This window comes from Pristiophorus japonicus, chromosome 6, assembly GCF_044704955.1.
Source record: "Pristiophorus japonicus isolate sPriJap1 chromosome 6, sPriJap1.hap1, whole genome shotgun sequence".
NCBI lineage: Eukaryota > Metazoa > Chordata > Chondrichthyes > Pristiophoridae > Pristiophorus > Pristiophorus japonicus.
Genome location: NC_091982.1, coordinates 32,420,479 through 32,444,625, shown reverse-complemented (window position 1 = coordinate 32,444,625; position 24,147 = coordinate 32,420,479). Strand labels below are relative to the sequence as shown.

At 44.1% G+C, this 24,147-nt stretch overlaps 1 protein-coding gene across 1 annotated transcript in view; it reads right to left on the bottom strand.

Moving 5' to 3' along the window:
- Positions 1-19,592, bottom strand: part of LOC139266092 (uncharacterized) — a 133,171-nt gene extending 113,579 nt beyond the window's left edge. The window contains exons 1-4 of the mRNA XM_070883942.1: positions 19,564-19,592; positions 16,483-16,614; positions 3,326-3,464; positions 1,445-2,399 (exon numbers count right to left, since the gene is read on the bottom strand). Of these exons, the coding sequence (XP_070740043.1) occupies positions 1,445-2,399; positions 3,326-3,464; positions 16,483-16,614; positions 19,564-19,569 (1,232 nt within the window). The 5' untranslated portion in view covers positions 19,570-19,592. The remainder of the gene's footprint in view (positions 1-1,444; positions 2,400-3,325; positions 3,465-16,482; positions 16,615-19,563) is intronic.
- Between the last annotated feature and the right edge of the window lie 4,555 nt (positions 19,593-24,147).

The window sequence follows — 24,147 nt, the reverse complement described above, 5'->3', positions numbered from 1 at the left end:
CAACACCAAGCCGTTCCACCCACCACTCCCGACAACACCAAGCCGTTTCACCCAACACTCCCGACAACACCAAGCCGTTCCACCCACCACTCCCGACAACACCAAGCCTTTTCACCCACCACTCCCGACAACACTAAGCTGTTTCACCCACCACTCCCGACAACACCAAGCCGTTCCACCCACCACTCCCGACAACACCAAGCCTTTTCACCCACCACTCCCGACAACACCAAGCCGTTCCACCCACCACTCCCGACAACACCAAGCCGTTCCACCCACCACTCCTGACAACACCAAGCCGTTCCACCCACCACTCCCGACAATACCAAGCTGTTTCACCCACCACTCCCGTCAACACCAAGCCGTTTCACCCACCACTCCCGACAACACCAAGCCGTTCCACCCACCACTCCCGACAACACCAAGCCGTTCCACCCACCACTCCCAACAACACCAAGCCATTTCACCCACCACTCCCGACAACACCAAGCCGTTCCACCCACCACTCCCGACAACACCAAGCCGTTCCACCCACCACTCCCGACAACACCAAGCCGTTCCACCCACCACTCCCGACAACACCAAGCCGTTCCACCCACCACTCCCGACAACACCAAGCCGTTCCACCCACCACTCCCGACAACACCAAGCCGTTCCACCCACCACTCCCGACAACACCAAGCCGTTCCACCCACCACTCCCCAAATAAAAATGCAAGAGGGAAACAAAAATGACAGAAAAGCAGAAGGGGACAGAGAGAAACCGTAACACAAAATAACAGACAGGTCTTAGTCTCTGACTTATATCAACTGGTAATATATTAAAAATATGAATACCTCTACACATTTCTGATCAACTTTTTCCATTACAAATTTCAATGTCCCCATTTATAATGGACACTCCCTACATAACCAAGTCAGGTTGTAATTAGACTATTTTACCAATGGAACCACAGCAATGATATCACTGACAGATGGATGTAATTATTACAAGTTGACATTGGTAGTTTCCATTATAAATGTGAACATAGGATTTTATGATGGCAATATAAAAAGCAAGGACAGCAGGTATGACTTTAAAATGGGGACTGACTTATGTCTGCGTACCCTGCTCCAATTATCTCCCTGTCTCTAACCCTCTTCACCCGAAGACTGCACTTTGTCTGGACTCCATGTGCAACATCACATTTCGAATCAGATGTCACAATCTGAGATGGAGTCCTTTTATTTATTTTGTCAGGGTGGGGAAGAAAGCAAACAATATTGTATCTATAACAATCCACATTACATACCCAAATTATCAACAGCTACCAAATTAATGTCACTGTTGCCCCAGTAAGCTCCTGCCATCCTGTTACTTTGTTCTTGGAGAACTTGTTCCCCTCACTCCCGAAAGACATGTTTATTTTAAAACACAGGGTAGAACGTTTTTTCTTTGTACTTACTTCAATTCCCTCATCAGTTCTGGTAGCTCCTGACCAGAGTGCTGTATATAGAAATAATGTGGGTCAATTGCATAACTGACCCTTATCTCCATCTCCTGCCATCGACAAAATTGGAATTCTAGGATATTACTAGCTACATGCTGTTCCATATCTCTTTCGACTGGTGAATCTGGAAATTGACTCTTAGCTAGTGGTCCCAACATGCTGTTTGGGCTGAAATATTGTCTGGGAGAAAATATACAATTTTGCGAGGTTGACACTTGTTCAATTGGATTTGGTTGCCGCAAAGTATCATTCAAACGCAAGGGTTCTTGAGGTGAAGTGGCATCAAGAGTTGAGACCACAACTTGTATGTTACTTGTCCTCTCTTCTTCAGGCTTAACATAGTCACTAGTATTGTTGTCCAATGCAGTAAATTCAAAAGTGTCCCAAACCTCCCATTCTGATTGCACGATATATGTTTGATTGTCATTTGAAGACTTGCTTTTGTTGGTGAAGATATGTGGATCTTCTTTCCGCAGTCGTAGGCTTGTGCAATTAGAGTTTTCAGCAGCTAATCTCTCTTCTATTTTTGTTACAATGAGCTCATTGTATACATTTGATGACACAACTTCTTCTGGAGACTGGTCCGCTGCTGAAGATTGACTGTTGGTAAAAGGGTAACTACCACTGGAGTGTTTCAAAAGTACTTCTTTCTTTTGTAATTTGTGCAATTCAGATTCTGATGTGATGTCTTCACAATATAGACCACTTACCCTGGAAGTATTAATTTTGGAAATGTCAAGCTTGGGAGTACTGCTGCCAGATTCCTCACCAACACATGTGCTTATGTTTATAATACCTGTTAGAAAATTTGCTGGAGGCAAACCATCAACATAACTTTTGGAACCAGATGCACGAACTCCAATAGACACAAGTTTCTCTGCTGGAGTTTGTGATTCATTCGTCAGCATTCCTAATTGAAACAAGATGATAGCAGACAAGGCCTTAATGAGGAACAGAAAAATAACTTAAAGGAACACTAATCTTTGTTAAATTAAGGCATGACATTTAAGCTATTAACCTGTAGCAATTTGTTTTGCCAATTCAATTTAAAGCACTGGAAAATAATGTCCCTTTAAATTCCTACGAGACCGCCTTAAAAACTTTGTTTTCATAGTAACTTGGTATAATAGATCTCAAACTTGAAACTCTTATAATTACCCTGCATAGAATGTGAGATTACAACCCAAGGAAATGGGTCAAAGTCAGTACCAAGGGACCAAGAAGAATGACTAGAATGTGCTTTGAAGCTGAATTTGCATCTTCAGAATCCCATATAATTAAAAGACCTATTTCTAGTATGTGTCTATAACGTCACACCTTTCAAAGGCTTCAGATGAGTCACACCATAAAGCATCACATTTGTAAGTCAAAGAAATTGTGAATAACACAAATAATAACCGATTTGTTAAGTTACCAACAACTAAATCTGAATGAATCAAAAGTAGTAAAAAGTATCAGTGAGTTGATTGCCTGAGGATCATTGGAAAATCAGGCAATCGACGCAAAAAAAATTTATAGCTACTGACAAACAAGCAAAAACCACAAAACCAAAAATCTCATATTTTCCCCATACAGTTTTCAGCTTTGCTCAGTTGGAAATAAGATTTGTAATGTAACATAGAAACAAAAAAATACAACTGTAAAAAAATTACTGGTGTCTAGCATTTTACATTCAGAAAATTCCAGCATGTACCTTTCTGTTTAAACAATCATTACAGCAAAACAACATTATCCCCCCACCCTAAGAAAAGATAAAGAAGCGAATTACTTGAATTTCCTCACAAGACTGACATATCCAAACATTGAGATTTTCAACAGATATAGATGGTGAGTTACCGGCTTTGGTTGCTTGAAGCATTGTGTACAATTCTTTACTTGACCTGAGTAGTTGACTTAGTTGATCATGGACATCTTCATAATTTTTGCAGAAATCTTCTTCAGTAGTGATGGCAATGTCCTGAATATTCAATCTGACCTGTATACAGACAATTTTTTTATAAGCCAATTTTAACCAACAACTTGGATTTAATATAGTGCCTTTAACATAGTAAAACGTCTCAAGGCACTTCACAGCAGCATTATCAAATAAAGATTGTCACAGAGCCACATAAGGAGTAATTAAGACAGGTAAAAGAGGCAGGTTTTAAATCAGCGTCTTAAGAAGGAGAGGTAGGGAGGCAGAGATTTAGGGAGGCAATTCCAGAGTTTAGGACCTAGACAGCTGGAAGCTGTCAATGGAGTGGCAAAGGAAATCGGGGATCACAAAAGGTCAGAATTGGAGGAATGTAGCTGTGTTAGTTCTTGGGCATTATTCATAGTAACATAGAAAATAGGTGCAGGAGTAGGCCATTCGGCCCTTCGAGCCTGCACCACCATTCAATAAGATCATGGCTGATCATTCACCTCAATGACCCTTTCCTGCTTTCTCTCCATACCCCTTGATCCCTTTAGCCGTAAGGGCCATATCTAACTCCCTCTTGAATATATCCAATGAACTGGCATCAACAACTCTCTGTGGTAGGGAATTCCACAGGTTAACAACTCTCTGAGTGAAGAAGTTTCTCCTCATCTCAGTCCTAAATGGCTTACCCCTTATCCTTAGACTGTGTCCCCTGGTTCTGGACATCCCCAACATCGGGAACATTCTTCCTGCATCTAACCTGTCCAGTCCTGTCAGAATTTTATATGTTTCCATGAGATCCCCTCTCATTCTTCTAAACTCCAGTGAATAAAGGCCCAGTCGATCCAGTCTCTCCTCATATGTCAGTCTAGCCATCCTGGGTATCAGTCTGGTGAACCTTCGCTGCACTCCCTCAATAGCAAGAATGTCCTTCCTCAGATTAGGAGACCAAAACTGAACACAATATTCCAGGTGAGGCCTCACCAAGACCCTGTACAGCTGCAGTAAGACCTCTCTGCTCCTATACTCAAAACCCCTAGCTATGAAGGCCTTCTTCACCGCCTGCTGTACCTGCATGCCAACTTTCAATGACTGATGTACCATGACACCCAGGTCTCATTGCACCTCCCCTTTTCCTAATCCGCCGCCATTCAGATAATATTCTGCCTTCGTGTTTTTGCCCCCATAGTGGATAAACTCACATTTATCCACATTGTACTGCATCTGCCATGCATTTGCCCACTCACCTAACCTGTCCAAGTCACCCTGCAGCCTCTTTGCGTCCTTCTCACAGCTCACAGCGCCACCCAGTTTAGTGTCATCTGCAAATTTGGAGATATTACACTCAATTCCTTCATCCAAATCATTAATGTATATTGTAAATAGCTGGGGTCCCAGCACTGAGCCCTGCGGCACCTCACTAGTCACTGCCTGCCATTCTGAAAAGGACCCGTTTATCCCGACTCTCTGCTTCCTGTCTGCCAACCAGTTTTCTATCCAGTTCAGTACATTGCCCCCAATACCACGTGCTTTAATTTTGCACATCAATCTCTTGTGTGGGACCTTGTCAAAAAGTCCAAATACACCACATTCACTGGTTCTCCCTTGCTACTCTACGAGTTACATTCTCAAAAAATTGGAGAAGATTTGTCAAACATGATTTCCCATTCATAAATCCATGTTGACTTGGACCGATCCTGTTACAGCTTTCCAAATGCGCTGCTATTTCATCTTTAATAATTGATTCCAACATTTTCCCCACTACTGATGTCAGGCTACCCGGTCTATAATTACCCGTTTTCTCACTCCCTCCCTTTTTAAAAAGTGGTTTTACATTAGCTACCCTCCAGTCCATAGGAACTGATCCAGAGTCGTTAGACTGTTGGAAAATGATCACCAATGCATCCACTATTTCTAGGGCCACTTCCTTAAGTACTCTGGGATGCAGACTATCAGGCCCCGGGGATTTATCAGCCTTCAATCCCATCAATTTCCCTAACACAATTTCCCGCCTAATAAGGATATCCTTCAGTTCCTCCTTCTCACTAGACCCTCGGTCCCCTAGTACTTCCGGAAGGTTATTTGTGTCTTCCTTCGTGAAGACAGAACCAAAGTAGTTATTCAACTGATCTACCATTTCTTTGCTCCCTATTATAAATTCACCTGAATCTGACTGCAAGGGACCTACATTTGTCTTCACTAATCTTTTTCTCTTCACATATCTATAGAAGCTTTTGCAGTCAGTTTTTATGTTCCCGGCAAGCTTCCTCTCATACTCCATTTTCCCTCACCTAATTAAACCCTTTGGTCCTCCTCTGCTGAATTCTAAATTTCTCCCAGTCCTCGGGTTTGCTGCTTTTTCTGGCCAATTTATATGCCTCCTCCTTGGTGAGACCAGGAGCAGCGCGAGTTCGGCGAGAGACAGGAGTTCCGGGGATCGGAGAGGCCTACAAAAGGCCAGCGAGACCAGGAGCAGGGCGAGCTCGGCGAGAGACGGGAGTTCCGGGGATCGGAGAGGCCTACAAAAGGCCAGTGAGACCAGGAGCAGCGCGAGTTCGGCGAGAGACGGGAGTTCCGGGGATCGGAGAGGTCTACAAAAGGCCAGTGAGACCAGGAGCAGCGCGAGTTCGGCGAGAGGCGGGAGTTCCGGAGATCGGAGAGGCCTACAAAAGGCCAGTGAGACCAGGAGCAGCGCGAGTTCGGCGAGAGGCGTGGCTTGTGCAGCTACAGGGAGAAGGCAAAAAAGAAGTAGAAAGAAACAGAAAGGTGACGTCACAGCCAAGGGGGTAAGTGATTGGCTGGTGATTGGTGAGTATTTTTTCTTTTTTCTCTTCTATAACAGTGAGTAAACTTTAGCATTGTTGTTGCCAATTTAAGTGTATCTAAGGGTTAAGTCATGGCAGGAGTGCTCGGTCACGTGATATGCTCCTCCTGTACCATGTGGGAACTCAGGGACACTTCTGGTGTCCCTGACGACTACGTGTGCGGGAAGTGTATCCGCCTCCAGCTCCTGACGGTCTGCGTTGCGGAATTGGAGCTGAGGGTGGATTTACTCTGGAGCATGCACGATGCTGAGAATGACGTGTGTAGCATGTGTAGCGAGTTGGTCTTACCGCAGGTGAAGGGTCCACAGCCAGCTAGGGAATGGAAGACCAGCAGGAAAAGCAGGGCAAGGAAGGTAGTGCAGGGGTCCCCTGCGGTCATTCCCTGCAAAACAGATACACCGTTTTGAGTACTGTTGAGGGGGGTGACTCATCAGGGGAGGGCAGCAGCAGCCAAGTTCATGGCACCGTGGCTGGCTCTGCTGCACAGGAGGGCAGGAAAAAGAATGGGAGAGCGATAGTGATAGGGGATTCGATTGTAAGGAGAATAGATAGGCGTTTCTGCAGCCGCAACCGAGACTCCAGGATGGTATGTTGCCTCCCTGGTGCAAGAGTCAAGGATGTCTCGGAGCGGGTGCAGGACATTCTGAAAAGGGAGGGTGAACAGCAAGTTGTCGTGGTGCACATTGGTACCAACGATATAGGTAGAAAAAGGGATGAGGTCCTACGAGACGAATTTAAGGAGCTAAATTAAAACGTAGGACCTCAAAAGTAGTAATCTTAGGATTGCTACCAGTGCCACGTGCTCGTCAGAGTAGGAATCGCAGGATAGCTCAGATGAATACGTGGCTTGAGCAGTGGTGCAGCATGGAGGGATTCAAATTCCTGGGGCATTGGAAGCAGTTCTGGGGGAGATGGGACCAGTACAAGCCAGACGGTCTGCACCTAGGCAGGACCGGAACCAATGTCCTAGGGGGAGTGTTTGCTAGTGCTGTTGGGGAGGAGTTAAACTAATATGGCAGGGGGATGGGAACCAATGCAGGGAGACAAAGGGAAACAAAAAGGAGACAAAAGCAAAAGACAGAAAGGAGATGAGTAAAAGTGGAGGGCAGAGAAACCAAAAGCAAAAAACAAAAAGGGCCACTGTACAGCAAAATTCTAAAGGGTCAAAGTGTAATAAAAAGGCAAGCATGAAAGCTTGGTGCCTCAATGCAAGGAGTATTCGGAACACATGAGAGGGCTCTGAGCTAGTTAGAATGGGTGAGAGCTCAGATGAACAGGATCCCAAAAAAGAATGCAAAAGGCAGGAGGTAACAGAGCAGAGTAGCACTGGGGTAAGTGTAAACCACAAGGTGATAGGAAGGGACAATATGTATGAATATAAAGGGGCTGCAGGAGGGGTCAAAACTAAAAATCATGGTTTAAAAACTCGTATTAAAACACTCTACCTAAACGCACGCAGCATTCGAAATAAAGTAAATGAGTTGACGGCACAAATCATTACAAATGGGTATGATTTGGTGGCCATTACAGAAACGTGGTTGCAGGGTGGCCAAGACTGGGAATTAAACATACAGGGGTGTCTGACAATTCAGAAAAATAGACAAGGAGGGAAAGGAGGTGGGGTAGCTCTGTTAATAAAGGATGATATCAGGGCAGTTGTGAGACGATATTGGCTCGAATGAACAAAATGTTGAATCATTGTGGGTGGAGATTAGAGATAGTAAGGGGAAAAAGTCACTGGTGGGCATAGTTTATAGGCCCCCAAATAATAACTTCACGGTGGGGTGGGCAATAACCAAGGGAATAATGGAGGCATGTGAAAAAGGAACGGCAGTAATCATGGGTTATTTTAACCAACAAATCGATTGGTCAAATCAAAACACACAGGGTAGTCTTGAGGAGGAATTCATAGAATGCATACGGGATTGTTTCTTAGAACAGTATGTTACAGAACCTACAAGGGAGCAAGCGATCTTAGATCTGGTTCAGTGTAATGAGACAGGAATAATAAACGATCTCCTAGTAAAAGATCCTCTCGGAATGAGTGATCACAGTATGGTTGAATTTGTAATACAGATTTAGGGTGAGGAAGTAGTGTCTCAAACGAGCGTACTATGCTTAAACAAAGGGGACTACAGTGGGATGAGGGCAGAGTTGGCTAAAGTAGACCGGAAAAACAGACTAAACGGTGGCGCAATTGAGGAACAGTGGAGGACTTTTAAGGAGCTCTTTCATAGTGCTCAACAAAAATATATTCCAGTGAAAAAGAAGGGCGGTAAGAGAAGGGATAACTAGCCGTGGATAACCAAGGAAATAAAGGAGAGAGTATCAAATTAAAAACCAATGCGTATAAGGTGGCCAAGGTTAGTGGGAAAATAGAAGATTGGGAACATTTTAAACGACAGCAAAGAATGACTAAGAAAGCAATAAAGAAAGGAAAGATAGATTATGAAAGTAAACTTGCGCAAAACATAAAAACAGATAGTAAAAGCTTTTACAGATATATAAAACTGAAAAGAGTGACTAAAGTAAATGTTGGTCCCTTAGAAGATGAGAAGGGGGATTTAATAATGGGAAATGTGGAAATGGCTGAGACCCTAAACAATTATTTTGCTTCGGTCTTCACAGTGGAAGACACAAAAAGCATGCCAAAAATTGCTGGTCACAGGAATGTGGGAAGGGAGGACCTCGAGACAATCACTATCACTAAGGGGGTAGTGCTGGACAGGCTAATGGGACTCAAGGTAGACGTGGACAGGCTAATGGGACTCAAGGTAGACAAGTCCCCTGGTCCTGATGAAATGCATCCCAGGGTATTAAAAGAGATGGCGGAAGTTATAGCAGATGCATTGGTTATAATCTACCAAAATTCTCTGGACTCTGGAGAGGTACCAGCGGATTGGAAAGCAGCTAATGTAACGCCTCTGTTTAAAAAAGGGGGCAGACAAAAGGCAGGTAACTATAGGCCAGTTAGTTTAACTTCTGTAGTGGGGAAAATGCTTGAAGCTATCATTAAGGAAGAAATAGCAGGACATCTAGATAGGAATAGTGCAATCAAGCAGACGCAACATGGATTCATGAAGGGGAAATCATGTTTAACTAATTTACTGGAATTCTTTGAGGATATAATGAGCATGGTGGATAGAGGTGTACCGATGGATGTGGTGTATTTAGATTTCCAAAAGGCATTCGATAAGGTGCCACACAAAAGGTTACTGCAGAAGATAAAGGTACGCGGAGTCAGAGGAAATGTATTAGCATGGATAGAGAATTGGCTGGCTAACAGAAAGCAGAGAGTCGGGATGAATGGGTCCTTTTCGGGTTGGAAATCGGTGGTTAGTGGTGTGCCACAGGGATCGGTGCTAGGACCACAACTGTTTACAATATACATAGATGACCTGGAAGAGGGGACAGAGTGTAGTGTAACAAAATTTGCAGATGACACAAAGATTAGTGGGAAAGCGGGTTGTGTAGAGGACACAGAGAGGCTGCAAAGAGATTTAGATAGGTTAAGCGAATGGGCTAAGATTTGGCAGATGGAATACAATGTCGGAAAGTGTGAGGTCACCCAGCTTGGGAAAAAAAACAGTAAAAGGGAATATTATTTGAATGGGGAGAAATTACAACATGCTGCGGTGCAGAGGGACCTGGGGGTCCTTGTGCATGAATCCCAAAAAGTTAGTTTGCAGGTGCAGCAGGTAATCAGGAAGGCGAATGGAATGTTGGCCTTCATTGCGAGAGGGATGGAGTACAAAAGCAGGGAGGTCCTGCTGCAACTGTATAGGGTATTGGTGAGGCCGCACCTGGAGTACTGCGTGCAGTTTTGGTCACCTTACTTAAGGAAGGATATACTAGCTTTGGAGGGGATACAGAGACGATTCACTAGGCTGATTCCGGAGATGAGGGGGTTACGTTATGATGATGGATTGAGTAGACTGGGTCTTTACTCGTTGGAGTTCAGAAGGATGAGAGTGTTCTTATAGAAACATTTAAGATAATGAAAGGGATAGACAAGATAGAGGCAGAGAGGTTGTTTCCACTGGTCGGGGAGACTAGAACTAGGGGGCACAGCCTCGAAATATGGGGGAGCCAATTTAAAACTGAGTTGAGAAGGAATTTCTTCTCCCAGAGGGTTGTGAATCTGTGGAATTCTCTGCCCAAGGAAGCAGTTGAGGCTAGCTCATTGAATGTATTCAAATCACAGATAGATAGATTTTTAACCAATAAGGGAATTAAGGGTTATGGGGAGCGGGCGGGTAAGTGGAGCTGAGTCCACGGCCAGATCAGCCATGATCTTGTTGAATGGCGGAGTAGGCTCGAGGGGCTAGATGGCCTACTCCTGTTCCTAATTCTTATGTTCTTCTTATGTTCTTCACAGTATCCTTAATTTCCCTTGTTAGCCACGGTTGAGCCACCTTCCCCGTTTTATTTTGACTCCAGACAGGATGTACAATTGTTGAATTTCATCTATGTGATCCTTACATGTTTCCCATTGCTTATCCACCGTCAACCCTTTAAGTATCATTTGCCAGTCTATTCTAGCCAATTCATGTCTCATACCATCGAAGTTACCTTTCCTTAAGTTCAGGAACCGAGTCTCTGAATTAACTATGTCACTCTCCATCTTAATAAAGAATTCTACCATATTATGGACACTCTTCCCCAAGGGGCCTCACACAACAAAATTCCTAATTAGTCCTTTCACATTACACATCACCCAGTCTAGAATGGCCAGCCCTCGAGTTGGTTCCTCGACATATTGGTCCAGAAAACTATCCCTAATACACGCCAGGAAATCCTCCTCCACCGTATTGCTACCAGTTTGGTTAGCCCAATCTATATGTAGATTAAAGTCGCCCATGAAGTCCCTAATTTCTTGTTTGATGCTGTCCCCAACCTCACTACTACTGTTTGGTGGTCTGTACATAACTCCCACCAGTCTTTTCTGCCCTTTGGTATTTCGCAGCTCCACCCATACAGATTCCACATCATCCAAGCTAATGTCCTTCCTTACTATTGCGTTAATTTCCTCTTTAACCAGCAACGCTACCCCACCTCCTTTTCCTTTCTGTCTATCCTTCCTGAATGTTGAATACTCCTTGATGTTGAGGTCCCACCCTGATGCCATGTCTCCCTGATGCCAATTATATCATAATCATTAATTGCTGCCTGTGCAGTTAATTCATCCACCTTATTACGAATACTCCTCGCATTGAGGCACAGAGGCTTATCTTTTTAACACACTTAGCCCTTTTAGAATTTTGCTGCAATGTGGCCCTTTTTGATTTTTGCCTTGGGTTTCTCTGCCCTCCACTTTTATTTTTCTTCTTTCTATCTTTTGCTTCTGCCCCCATTCTACTTCCCTCTGCCTCCTTGCATAGGTTCCCATCCTCCTGCCATATTAGTTTAACCCCTCCCCAACAACACTAGCAAACACTCCCCCTTGGACATTGGTTCCGGTCCTGCCCAGGTGCAGTCCGTCCGGTTTGTACTGGTCCCACCTCCCCCAGCACCGGTTCCAATGTCCCAGGAATTTGAATCCCTCCCTTCTGCACCACTCCTCAAGCCACGTATTCATCTGAGCTATCCTGCGATTCCTACTCTGACTAGCACGTGGCACTGGTAGCAATCCTGAGATTACTATCTTTGATTTTTTAATTTAACTCCTAGCTCCCTAGGGAAGATCAGTGTAGTGAGTAAAATAAAAATACATTTTGAAGCTCTTTAAAGTCAAAAAAGCAAGGAATGAGAAAAAGCCTTCCCTTCTATCAAGCTTATTTCTTCCACAGACCTATTGCAATATGCCTGATCATAGGCTCTACACTATCTATTTAGTATCAGTTAAAGTTTGAATATCCCAAGCTGCAAAGGTAATTAAGCACAGCTCCAAAGTAACAATCCATATCACTGTTTAACTCTGAGTGCCTGCCCTCCATATCCTCTAATATCATGAGTACATTTGTGTTCTGTGGAATATTTAATTATTTCAGCATATATAGTCAATTATAATCTTCAACCCTTTCTGAACTAGATATTGATTCAGCTCTTTGAAGAATGACAGAACCAGCTTATTTTGCTTGGAGTCCCTTCCACATATCGACTAGTGTGTTGCAGCAGGGTGGGGGGTGGGGGGGAGAAAACAACTTTCAACTTTACTTGAGGCTGGTTAATTCTGTTCTTGTATCCTCTATTCACAATATAATTTAGATAGCTTACTTAGATTATCATCAATGCTCCTCAACAATTCATTTCCCACTAATTTTATTCCTTTTGCTGAAGTCATTCACCCCTTGCTGAGGTACAGTTTCATGAATTCTAGCCACTCTCCAGTAGCTTACTCAGCTGGCCATTCTTCATGTGAGCTAGACAGTGAATGTCAGAGGGCGCTTTTACGATGGGGTGCACCAGCTGAGGCCAAGTCCATTCTCATCCGACATCCATTCATTTATGTGCACTTCTGACAGGATTTCTGGATAGTGATTAGGAGACCCCAGTTTAACAAATAATCCTTGATGTTCTCAGAACCCTCTCCAAAACATCAATGTGATTTTGAAGAATATTGGACATCTTGCTTTCAAAAAGATACATTATAGTTTTGGTGCTCATCTCAGTAAGAGATGTCAGTGATGGGGAATGGAAGATAATTTGTTATCAGTGTCCACATCAAATACTCAAATAATGGTCAACAATAGTGTACTTTATGGAATACAAGGAGTAAAACTCCTTCAAGAATGTAACCAAACTCCAACCCAAGTTGGGGAACAGTCTTTTCTAATTCTTCAGGCCAGGGAGGATTAAAGAGCTGAGTCTGATAGCTGGAGTTCTGCGACTTAGATGACCCCAGATCACTGGACTAGTTTAAGAGGAGGACAGATTCGGACATAGAGAACAGAAATTAATCAGATTAAAGATCCAACAAGTTTGACTGGTTTGATTGACTAATGGTGGAGAACAATGGCAGAAGAAAAACAAAAACTGCAGTTAAGAGCTCAGCAAAGAACAGCAAGAAAACAAAGGAGAATCTGCTGGGTGCAGCTTCCAACGTCACTTCGAGAACCCTGAATTCCTCAACTCAGGTCAAGCAGAGTTTGCGAGAGGAAGATGTACTAGCAACACCTTTCTCTGAATATCAGAGCACATTCTCTGAGTTTTTAAAATAAAACAGTGCACATTGGCAGTGATCCTGGATGTGGAAAAGGCTTTGACAAGATTTGGCTCAATGGGCTACAATACACTATCTCCCTACTCGACATCCCCAGTAAGCTGAGTCAATGAATATCACATTTTCTGGCAGAGCATACAACTGCTGGCAAAGTGAGCTCGACAATTTCTGCCGGGTTTTGGCCATTGGCAGGAGTTCACCAGAGCTCAGTTCCTGGTGGAAAAAGGCAGTCTTCGTAATGGAGTGAAAGGCTTGGATCACATTAATTTGGACTCAATTTAAATCCAGATGCCAAAAGTACAAACAATATTCAAAGTCCTGACAGTGCATTTTCATTTGAATTTTCAGTACTTATTGTAACACATTGGGCCCAAGTTTCCACATGATTTGTGCCTGATTTTTAGGAGCAACTGGTGGAGAACGGACTATCTTAGAAATCGCAATTCTCCACATTTTTTTTTCTGCAGTTCTAGTGAGGTAGAACAATTCTACTTTAGAACAGAATTTTTTCTTCAAAAGGGGGCGTGTCCGGCCACTGACGCCTGATTTCAAAGTTTCCACAGTGAAAACGTACTCCAAACTAAAGTAGAATGGAGCAAGTGAAGATTTTTGTAGAACTGAAAAAACCTGTTCTACACATTAAAAAATCAGGCGCAGGTTTCAAATTAGGCGTCCAGAACGAGGTGGGGGGGGGGGGGGGGGAAGGGAACTCATTAAATTCTATAATAAATCCTTATTTATACTTCTACAAATATTATACAAATAAATCTAACCTGAATAAACATTTATAAGCCAAGAAAAGATTAAATAAACCATCTTCCTACCTGTGTGAAAGTGCTTCAGCCATCGTTCGAAGGAAACCGCCGTTTGTTGCCGCGCAGGGGAGGGAGGGGAAGGAGACAGCGGCTTATTGCCGCGGAGGGGAGGGAGGGGAAGGAGACAGCGGCTTGTTGCCGTGGAGGGAGGGGAGGGAGGCGAAGGAGACAGCGGCTTGTTGTCGCGCAGGGGAGGGAGGGGAAGGAGACAGCGGCTTGTTGCCGCGCAGGGGAGGGAGGGGAAGGAGACAGCGGCTTGTTGCCGCGCAGGGGAGGGAGGGGAAGGAGACAGCGGTTTGTTGCCGCGGAGGGGAGGGAGGGGAAGGAGACAGTGAGAAGGGAAGCCTCAGTGCTGATGTGCTGATGGCAATGTGATTTTATTAAAAAATGTTCAAAAATTAAACAGCTACAAAGAACTACAAAAATGGCTGAGTGCCGATGTTTTTTTTCACACTGAGCATGCGCGAACGCTCCAACGCGCACGCGCAGCGTTGCCGGCAGAAAAAAAACTAATTTAAATAGTACCTGCCTCCTCCCACTTACAAAATCGGCGCGAGTGCAGGCTCCGCCCCCCTGGGCGCCGCGCCAAACAGACAAGGAGCTGCAAAGCGCTCGAGAATAGCGCATTTTTTTTCTGGCGCTGTTTTAGGCGCGAAAAACGGGCGCCCAGCTCGGAGGGGCGCCCGTTTTTTATCCTGTGGAAACTTGGGCCCATTATCCCAACAACATAAAGAACCTTCATTATAGAAACAAATAAAAACTTCTACTGTTATAGGAGTTAAAATGTTCTATTCACAAGAACACAAGAAATAGGAGCAGGAGTAGGCCATTTGATCCCTCAAGACTGCTCCACCATTTAATAAGAACATGGCTGATCTGATCATGGACTCAGCTCCACTTCCCTGCCCGCTCCCCATAACCCTTTATTCCCTATCGCTCAAAATTCTGTCTATCTCCGCCTTAAATATATTCAATGACCCAGTTTCCACAGCTCTCTAGGGCAGAGAATTCCATAGATTTCCAATCCTCTGAGAGAAGAAATTCCTCCTCATCTCAGTTTTAAATGGGCGGCCCCTTATTCTGAGACTATGCCCCCTAGTTTTAGTTTCCCCTATGAGTGGAAATATCCTCTCTGCATCTAACTTGTCGAGTCCTCTCATTATCTTATGTTTCGATAACAGCACCTCTCATTCTTCTGAACTCCAATGAGTATAGGCCCAACCTACTCAACCTATCTTCATAAATCAACCCCCTCATCTCCGGAATCAACCTTGTGAACCTTCTCTGAACAGCCTCCAATGCAAGTATATCCTTAAATTATGGAGACCAAAATTACACGCAGTACTCTAGGTGTGGCCTCACCAATACCATGTACATTTGTAGCAGGACTTCTCTGCTTTTATACTCTATCCCCCTTGCAATAAAGGGCAACATTCCATTTGCCTTCCTAATTACTTGTTATACCTGCATACAGGTGCAGCACCCGAATCCGGAACCCTCGGGACAGAGGCCGTTCTGGATTTTGCGTTTTTCCGAACTTTGGAACGTCTTTCTGATGTCATGAATCCTGAAATACCCAAGCCCAGGTTCGGATATTTCCGGATTTCGGAACGTCAGAAAGGGGAGGGGAGGGGGGTACCTGTCGAGGAACTGTTCAGGCCGTCCGGGGCCCGTCAATGAGGTCATCGTGGGGCCAGCCCCGCCAAGGCTGTTGTCGGGTGGGCCGCCAGGGCCGGTTGAGGAGGTATTTGCGTCGGTCGTGACCCTGCTGAGGAGGTCGTCATCGCACTGGCCCCGCCAAGGATATTGTCGGGCGGGGCCCCGCTGAGGTGGTGTTCGGGCGGGGCCCCACCGAGGAGGTTGTTGGGCCAGCGGGCCCCGCCAAGGATGTCGTCGTCGGGCGGGGCCCCACCGAGGAGGTGTTCGCGTGGGCCAGCCCCGCCGAGGAGGTGTTCACGCGGGCCGGCGAGGAGGCCCCGAGGTAAGGGCAGCGAGGCCACGAGGTCGGGTAGGGTCGTCCGGTCTGGATTCCGGAATATTTTACGGATTCCAGATGACCCTGCCACAAATCGTTCCGGAACATTCCGGAACTCCGGATTTTGGATGCTGCACCTGTACTAACTTTTTGTGTTTCGTTTTATTCTTTGGCATTCTATAGTTGATTGAAAAGTACAGAAACCTACAACTCTTTTGGGGGAGTACAAAATAACATTAGATCAAGTGCCCCCCGATCTGGGGGACACTCCAGACACTTAACTGCCCCTTTTTATAGAAAACCTACAGTAACATACCCATTCGACCAGCTGTCCCAGCTCTTTGTTAATCGCCTTCTGGTAATTTTCAATTATTATCAGCTGATAGTAGAGACACCGCTTCCTTTTTTCTATTGTAGGAGTAGGCTTCAGATTCATAAGCATCATTCCCTAGCAAAAAAAAGTTTTACATGACATTACATGTACTTGTAAAATTGTGCAGCCAGATCCAAACATCCAACAACAACAACTTGCATTTATATAATGCCTTTAAAGTAGTAAAATGTCCCAGGACGTTTCTCAGGAGCGATTACGAAACAAAATTTGACAGCGAGTAACACAAGGTGATAATAGGACAGATAACCAAAAGCATGGTCAAAGAGGTAGGTTTTAAGGAACGTCTTAAAAGAAAGGCGGAGAGGTTTAGGGTGGGAAATACAGAGCTTAAGGTCTAGGCAGCTGAAGGCACGGTCGCTAATGGTGGAGCGAAGGTGCAAGCCAAGCCAGGGTATAACTGCGTAACAAAGAAAGACAAAATGGGGTAACGATTTTTTTAAAATTATGTGTTTAGATAAAATACACAAAAAACACATCTTTTTTTGGCACTGTCCCAAACATTTGGGAAATGTTAGAGTTAGAGATGTTGCAAATTCCAGTTGCTGCTTGTCTGACATCCAGTACTAGATGAGCAGAAATTTTCTCCAATTAAGTATTGGGAAGACCGAAACCATTATCTTTGGACCCTGCCACAAACTGCGGTCCCTAGCCACCGACTTCATCCCTCTCCCATCTGCGGCATAACTAAAACCGCCTATTTCCACCTCTGTAACATTGTCCATCAATGCTCCTCCCTCAGCTCATCGGCTGCTGAAAACCTCATACATGCCTTTGTTACCTCTAGACTTGACTATTCCAACGCACTCCTGATGGCCTCCCACATTCTACCCTACGTAAACTTGAAGTCATCCAAAACTTGGCAGCTCATGTCCTAACTCACACCAAGTCCCACTCACCCATCAACCCTGTGCTCGCTGACCTACATTGGCTCCTGGTTAAGCAACGTCTTGATTTCAAAATTCTCATCCTTGTTTATTAATTAATCCATGGCCTTGCCCATCCCTATCTTTGTAATCTCCTTCAGCCTCACAACCCCGAGATGTCTGCACTCCTCAAATTCTGCCCTCTTGAGCATCCCTAATCATAACTGCTCAACCCTTGGTGGCCGTGCCTTCAGCTGCCTCGGCACTTCGCTCTGGAACTCCCTCCCTAAATTTCTCCGCCTCTTGACCTCTCTTTCCTCTTTTAAGACGCCTCTTTGACCAAGCTTTTGGTCATATGCTGTAATTTCTTCTTATGTGGCTCAGTATCAATTTTATTTTGTTTTATCTTATAACACTCCTGTGAGGTGCCTTGAGATGTTTTACGACGTTAAATGCGCTATATAAATACAAGTTGTTGTTGTAAGTTGTTGTTGAACAGGAAATAACCAAATAACTGAAAGAGAACAGAAGGAAATTTGAGAACAAATCTTCAAAGCTACCACTTATACTAGAATGCAAGATGGTCAATCGGTACACTGAATAAGATTCTGCCTCCCTCTGTTGGTTCAATGGTGGAGAGGCTGTGGTTGAAGTGACACCAACTGCCACCCCAAATCCAATCTTTTTGGGAAGCGATCTGGGCTACCACAAAGGCAATGTCCAACACTAATGACCTCTCAGATCCATTCCCCAGTCTAGTCGGCTTGTCGATCTACTGAAGATGTAAAGACGAACACAACTATCACTGCTAGCTTTAAGATGCATCCACCCTCCCCCCCCCCACTCTATCCCCTCCCACACCCTCCCCCATACCCTCCTCCCCCCATCCCCACCCACTTTGGCAAAACCGTACGCCTCTCACCACAAATGGATTAAGCAACTCTGGGATATATGCTGTCAGAATGCATGATATATGGATCCTGCCTAGAACTGCGAAATATCAAGCAGTCTGGACCCTTTTCCAGAGACATAAGAACATAAGAAATGGGAGCTGGAGTAGGCCATTTGGCCCCTCGAGCCTGCTCCGCCATTCAATAAGATCATGGCCGATCTGATCATGGACTCAACTGATCTAATCATGGACTCAGCTCCAGTTCCCTTCCCTTATGTGACAAATACCCTCCCACAAATCCAACACATATCTTCAGCAGGAGAAATGGATCAATTCGAGTAAGAACACACACTTTTACAAATCTCCAGCTGTACAGAAAATGTGAGCCAATTCAAAAAATCCCTCTAGATAAATAGCTTCTGTACACCCATCTGGCTGTGCTGCTCCATCCATGTCCTTTTTGGACCTGGCGCATGTTAAGTTACAGCAAAAATATGCCACACTGCACATATAATGTACAATATAATTTTAAAAATCTGGAATTTATAATTTAAAAAGTTTATATCGAGACCATTTGCCAGTGTTCCTACTTCAACACAGCATGTGTTTGTAATATTGAAAGAAAGTGCAAGAGAAATGTAAAAAAAAGAGTTGTGTATATATTTAAATTGGTACAACTCAAAATAGAGGACTTCGAAAAAAATGAGCAACTGTCACCCCTAACAAGCAACACTTATTAAGTCTGCTGTTCTGGGTTGTCTCCTCTCTCCACCCCTCGCCAATATCTACAGAATAGAGCCAGACAGGGGCGGTAAAATAAGGATGGGATAGATTCCTTCGAAGAATGATTGCCATAAAGCACAACGAACATAGTGGACTTTAAATCTGTCAGTTAGGAGGCTGGAAAGAAAGTTTACGGTGTCCTAGAGAACGGCATTGGCACCGCAGACGTGGCAAATCGACAGACGTACTTATTCAATAATAAAAAAACACAACACTTCGGGTGTCAGGCTAGACTTTCGCAATTCCCCTACAGGCCCACTCAACCCCGCGGCCTGCCTGGTGCGAAGCCAGTCATGGGGCATCCAACAGCAAAGATGGAGGGTTTCACATTGTCTAATGGCAATTATGTTTATTTTTATGGGGCACTTGAAGCGCCCAGTGAGTGAGTGAGTGAGTGTCTCTCGGTCGCCACCATTAACCATTCACTTGACGCTCTCCCGCCTTCACCGCGCCTCTTCTTTTTACCTCCATCACTCCGGGCCGACCGCCAAGTGCCGACCTCCAACCTCCAGGGCCGACCAATCTGCGCGCGCCCTGGAAAATGACTGACAGATGCCGTCGCCCCTTCGATCCAGTTGCCTGTAGGACTTACAAGCCAGTGTGTGCAATGGGACACAGGGCAAGAAGGCAAGTTGTTGATATAATTGCTCCTGCAAGAGATCAGCTCATTTCTATAAATTCATTCCATTCAACTTTCCAATTCCTCTCTTTCCAAAACTATGCGTCTCCAATGTATTTGCATAATACTTTAGGAAGGGCAAATGAGGCAAGGGAATGCACAATAAATGGTAGGACACTGAGAAGTGCAGAGAACCAGAGGGACCTTGCAGTGCATGCCCACAGATCCCTGAACGTAGCAAGACAGTTAGATAAGGCAGTTAAGAAGGCATATGGAATACTTGCCTTTATTAGCTGACGCATAGAATACAAGAGCAGGGAGGTTATGCTCGAACTGTATAAAACAATAGTTAGGCCACAGCTAGAGTACTGTGTGCAGTTCTGGTCACCACATTACAGGAAAGATGTGATTGCACTAGAGAGGGTACAGACGATATTTTTGAAGATGTTGCCTGGACTGGAGAATGTTAGCTATGAGGAAAGATTTGATAGGCTGGGGTTGCTCTCATTGAAACAGAGGAGGCTGAGGGGAAACCCTTTTGTGGTGTATAAAATTATGAGGAGCATAGATAGAGTAGATAGGAAGGACCTACTTCCCTTAGCAGAGGGTTCAATAACCAGGGGGCATAGATTTAAAGTAATTGGTAAGAGGTTTAGAGGGGATTTGAAGGGAAATATTTTCATTCAGACAGTGGTAGGGGTCTGGAACTCACTGCCTGAGAAGATGGTAGAGGCAGAAATCCTCACCATATTTAAAAAGTACTTGGATATGCACTTGATGTACTGTAACCTACAACGCTACGGAACAAGAACTGGAAAGTGGGATTAGGCTGAATAGCTCTTTGTCGGCCGGCACGGACATGATGGGCCGTGCTGTAAATTTCTGTGTCTCCAATCTACAATCTATTTACCAAACTATGTGTCTCCAATCTATTTACCAAACTATGTGTCTCCAATCTATTTACCAAACTGTGTGTTTCCAACCTATTCACCAAATCATGTGTTTCCAATCTATTTATCACACCCTGAAGAGTGAGTTTGCAGTGATTTTTTTCTCTCTCTCTTGTGCAATATCTGAGTTTTATTACTTAGGCTTCAATGTGTGCAAATCCTGAAAACAACAGCAATTTTTTGAGTCAGAACAAATTGCTGTTTAAGGCCCAATTCTATTTCCAAAAATTGGTAAGAGATTTTAACGTAGAAACACCTACCAAGGACAAAAGATAATTTGTTAATTTGCACCTATCCTTTCATAGTGATGACAAGCTGTGAGAGGGTAACTGTCTGTGATTGAATGGTATAGCAGGGTTTTACAGTCAAAGAGTAGGTGGAGAAGAGGGGCCAACAGTGGATCAGGAAGTGTTGGATGTCCCTGGTTCAGGGCCAATTTACAGCCAATGAAGTACTTTTCAAGTGTAGTCACTGTTGTAATGTAGAAAACACGGCAGCCAATTGCGCACAGCAAGCTCCCACAAACAGCAATGTGATCATGACCAGATAATCTGTTTTTGTTATGTTGATTGAGGGATAAATATTGGCTAGGATATCAGGAATAATTCGCATGCTCTTCTTCAAAGTAGTGCCATGGAATCTTTTACGTCCACCTGATAGGGCAGACATTAACATCGGTTTAACATCTCATTCGAAAGGTGGCACCATTGACAGCACAGCACTTCCTCAGCACTGGAGTGTCAGCCTAGATTTCTATGCTCAAATCTCTGGAGTGGGAACCCAATGAGCCACAGCTGATACATATGCCCAGATATTGTAGTCAGAGGCTTCCTGCGGGCGGACGCCTCCGACCAAAATTTTTTTAATGAAGTACCTGGTGGTCCCGGAGGAACGTAGACTTGCGGTCCAAGGCCTCCATTCGCAGTTCAGCGTATGGGCTCACACATCCCAGAAACATAATCGCAACATGGGATCAAGGGCCTGGACCACCAATGAACATGGAATATTCTCATTGATAATAATGGTGAGTTCTGTTTGTACGAGTTCCCATTACTATCAATGAGAATACCCCCAAAATCACAGAAGCCCAACACAATAAATTAAAAAAACACCTCACATATTTAAAATTAATTGAAATTGAAAATAATTAAATGTTTTAGACAAAAAACATTTTTGGAATTATTTTAATGTTTTAATAGGGGTAAAAATAAACTTTCTTAATGGACAGGGTTTTTAATATAAAAATTAGTGATAAAATTTAATTTTTCTATCTTTTAAAACTCTTACGCTGGTAAAAGCAGGCTATTACCAGGCATAAGAGTTTGAAGGACATTCACTGGGCAGGGGTTGGGCAAATAACCCAAAGCTCTGCATGAATGACCACCCAGAGATGCGTGCGATCTGTCAAAATAAATGTTGACAGTTCGCAACTGCTGGTTCTTGGCGCAAGCGCATCGCACACCAAGAATCAGCACTTGCGAGGCTCTTCTGGCGCATGCGAGAGGCCGCAATTTACAGCCTATTATTTCTGCTCAGTGCACCTGCTAAATGATGTTAGGTTCAGCCCCACTGTACTCAAATGTGTCACATGCTATGTTCACAGCATTACCTACAGGTGCCACTCCTTTGGAATTCTGAGACCACTGCCTATTTTTAACATATAATAGTTATGCTGCAATTAGCACAGCACAAAATGGCACAATAGAGCAGGGGAATTATCCCTAGTGTCCTGACCAATGCTTACCCCTCAATCAACATCACTAAAAACAGATTATCTGGTCATTATCTCATTGCTGTTTGTGGGAGCTTGCTGTGTGCAATTTGGCTGCCACATTTCCTACATTACAACAATGACTACACTTCAAAAAGTACTTCATTGGCTGTAATGCACTTTGGATGTCCGGTGGTTGTGAATGACGCTATTATGAATGCAAGTCTTTCTTTTTCAATAGGAAAAGATTTAGAATTCAAAATTAAGAGAAGCATCCATAATTCCATTACAGTAATTTCCATTATCTACAAAAATTCTTAGTTCAGTTCAGTGGAGACAGCTTAGGGGATTTGACTGGGAGCAGTTGAAATAGATTTAGGAGCTATAAGTTTGCCTGGCAAGTCACCTTGCTCATAATATTGCACACAGAGGCAGTACATCAGATGCTCTATTTTGACCATAAGGAGATTTGCCTGGTTGGTGTGAGCTATGATGGAACAAGGTGTGCTTGAAATCAGGTATCAAAGAGTTGTCTTTAACATTTCTGTGGCCAGAGACCTTCCAGGTGAGGATAAGTAAAGGATCTATTCTTGGCTCTCCTCCTCTTCCTCATCTACATGCTGTCCCTTGGTGACATCATCTGAAGACATGGGGTAAGGTGCCATATGTAAACTGGCGATACCCAGCACTGCCTCTCTCCAGCAACATCTCAAATATAAAATTCGTATCCTTGTGTTTAAATCCCTTCGTGGCCTCATCCCTCCCTATCTCTGTAACATTCTCTAGCCCTACAACCTTCTGATAACTCTGCATAACTCTAACCCTGGCCTCGGGTACAATTAAAATCAAAACAGCTATCTAGGCCCTAAGTTCTTGAATTCCCTCCCCAAAGTTTTTCACCTCTCCACCTCCCTATCTACCTTATATACAATTCTTAAAATTCATTGCTTTGAACAAGTTTTTAGTCACCCTGCCTGATATCTGTGACAAGTCTTAGGGTGTTTTCTACATTAAAGATGCTATATACATGTGAGTTGTTGTTGTTGGCCACTGTTTCAGTTCACTGGATTGAGCACATGTCTAACTCATTGCAGTGAGGTAGTGCTCTGTGGAGGCCTTTATGTGTCCCATGTACAATGATCAAAGAATGGTAAAAGTCTCAATTAAAAAAAAAATTGTTCTTGGAATGTGGGAGATCTGGTAAGGCTGCATTTTTATTGCCCATTCCTAGCTGCCCTGGGATAGTCATAGTAGTGTGCCTTCTTGAACTGCTGCAGTTCTTATGATGGTGGTGCTCTCATGATGGTGTTAAGTAAGGAATTCCAGGGCATTACCCCTGCAATGATAGAGGAGCAACCATATATCGCCAAGTCAGGATGGATTGGACTTTTTTTCAACTCGTGAAGTTGCAGACTTCTTGCTGAGATACAGTTTCTTACAGACTTCGGTTACCATATAATATATGACCCAAGTGGCCATTCTTCAGGTGTCATCTAGACAATGGCCTGTAATTTGCAGTCAGCGGCGAAGCAAAGGCATTCACCACTGGGCCTGAAGAAATCTGGCAGAAAGATCTCACAATCGCTTTGGCGAGAAATTTACCTTTCTCAACGTGCAATTGACTTCAGTGTAGTATAATGGGGGTCCCTAATGCGATGGTGGCAACCAGCTGTCTATGAAGCCAATCACAATGCAGAATTCTCAGACAGGAAACCAGGAAGTGAATACGTTGCTTTTATTCAGACTTTTAAAAAATGTTACAAAGAGCA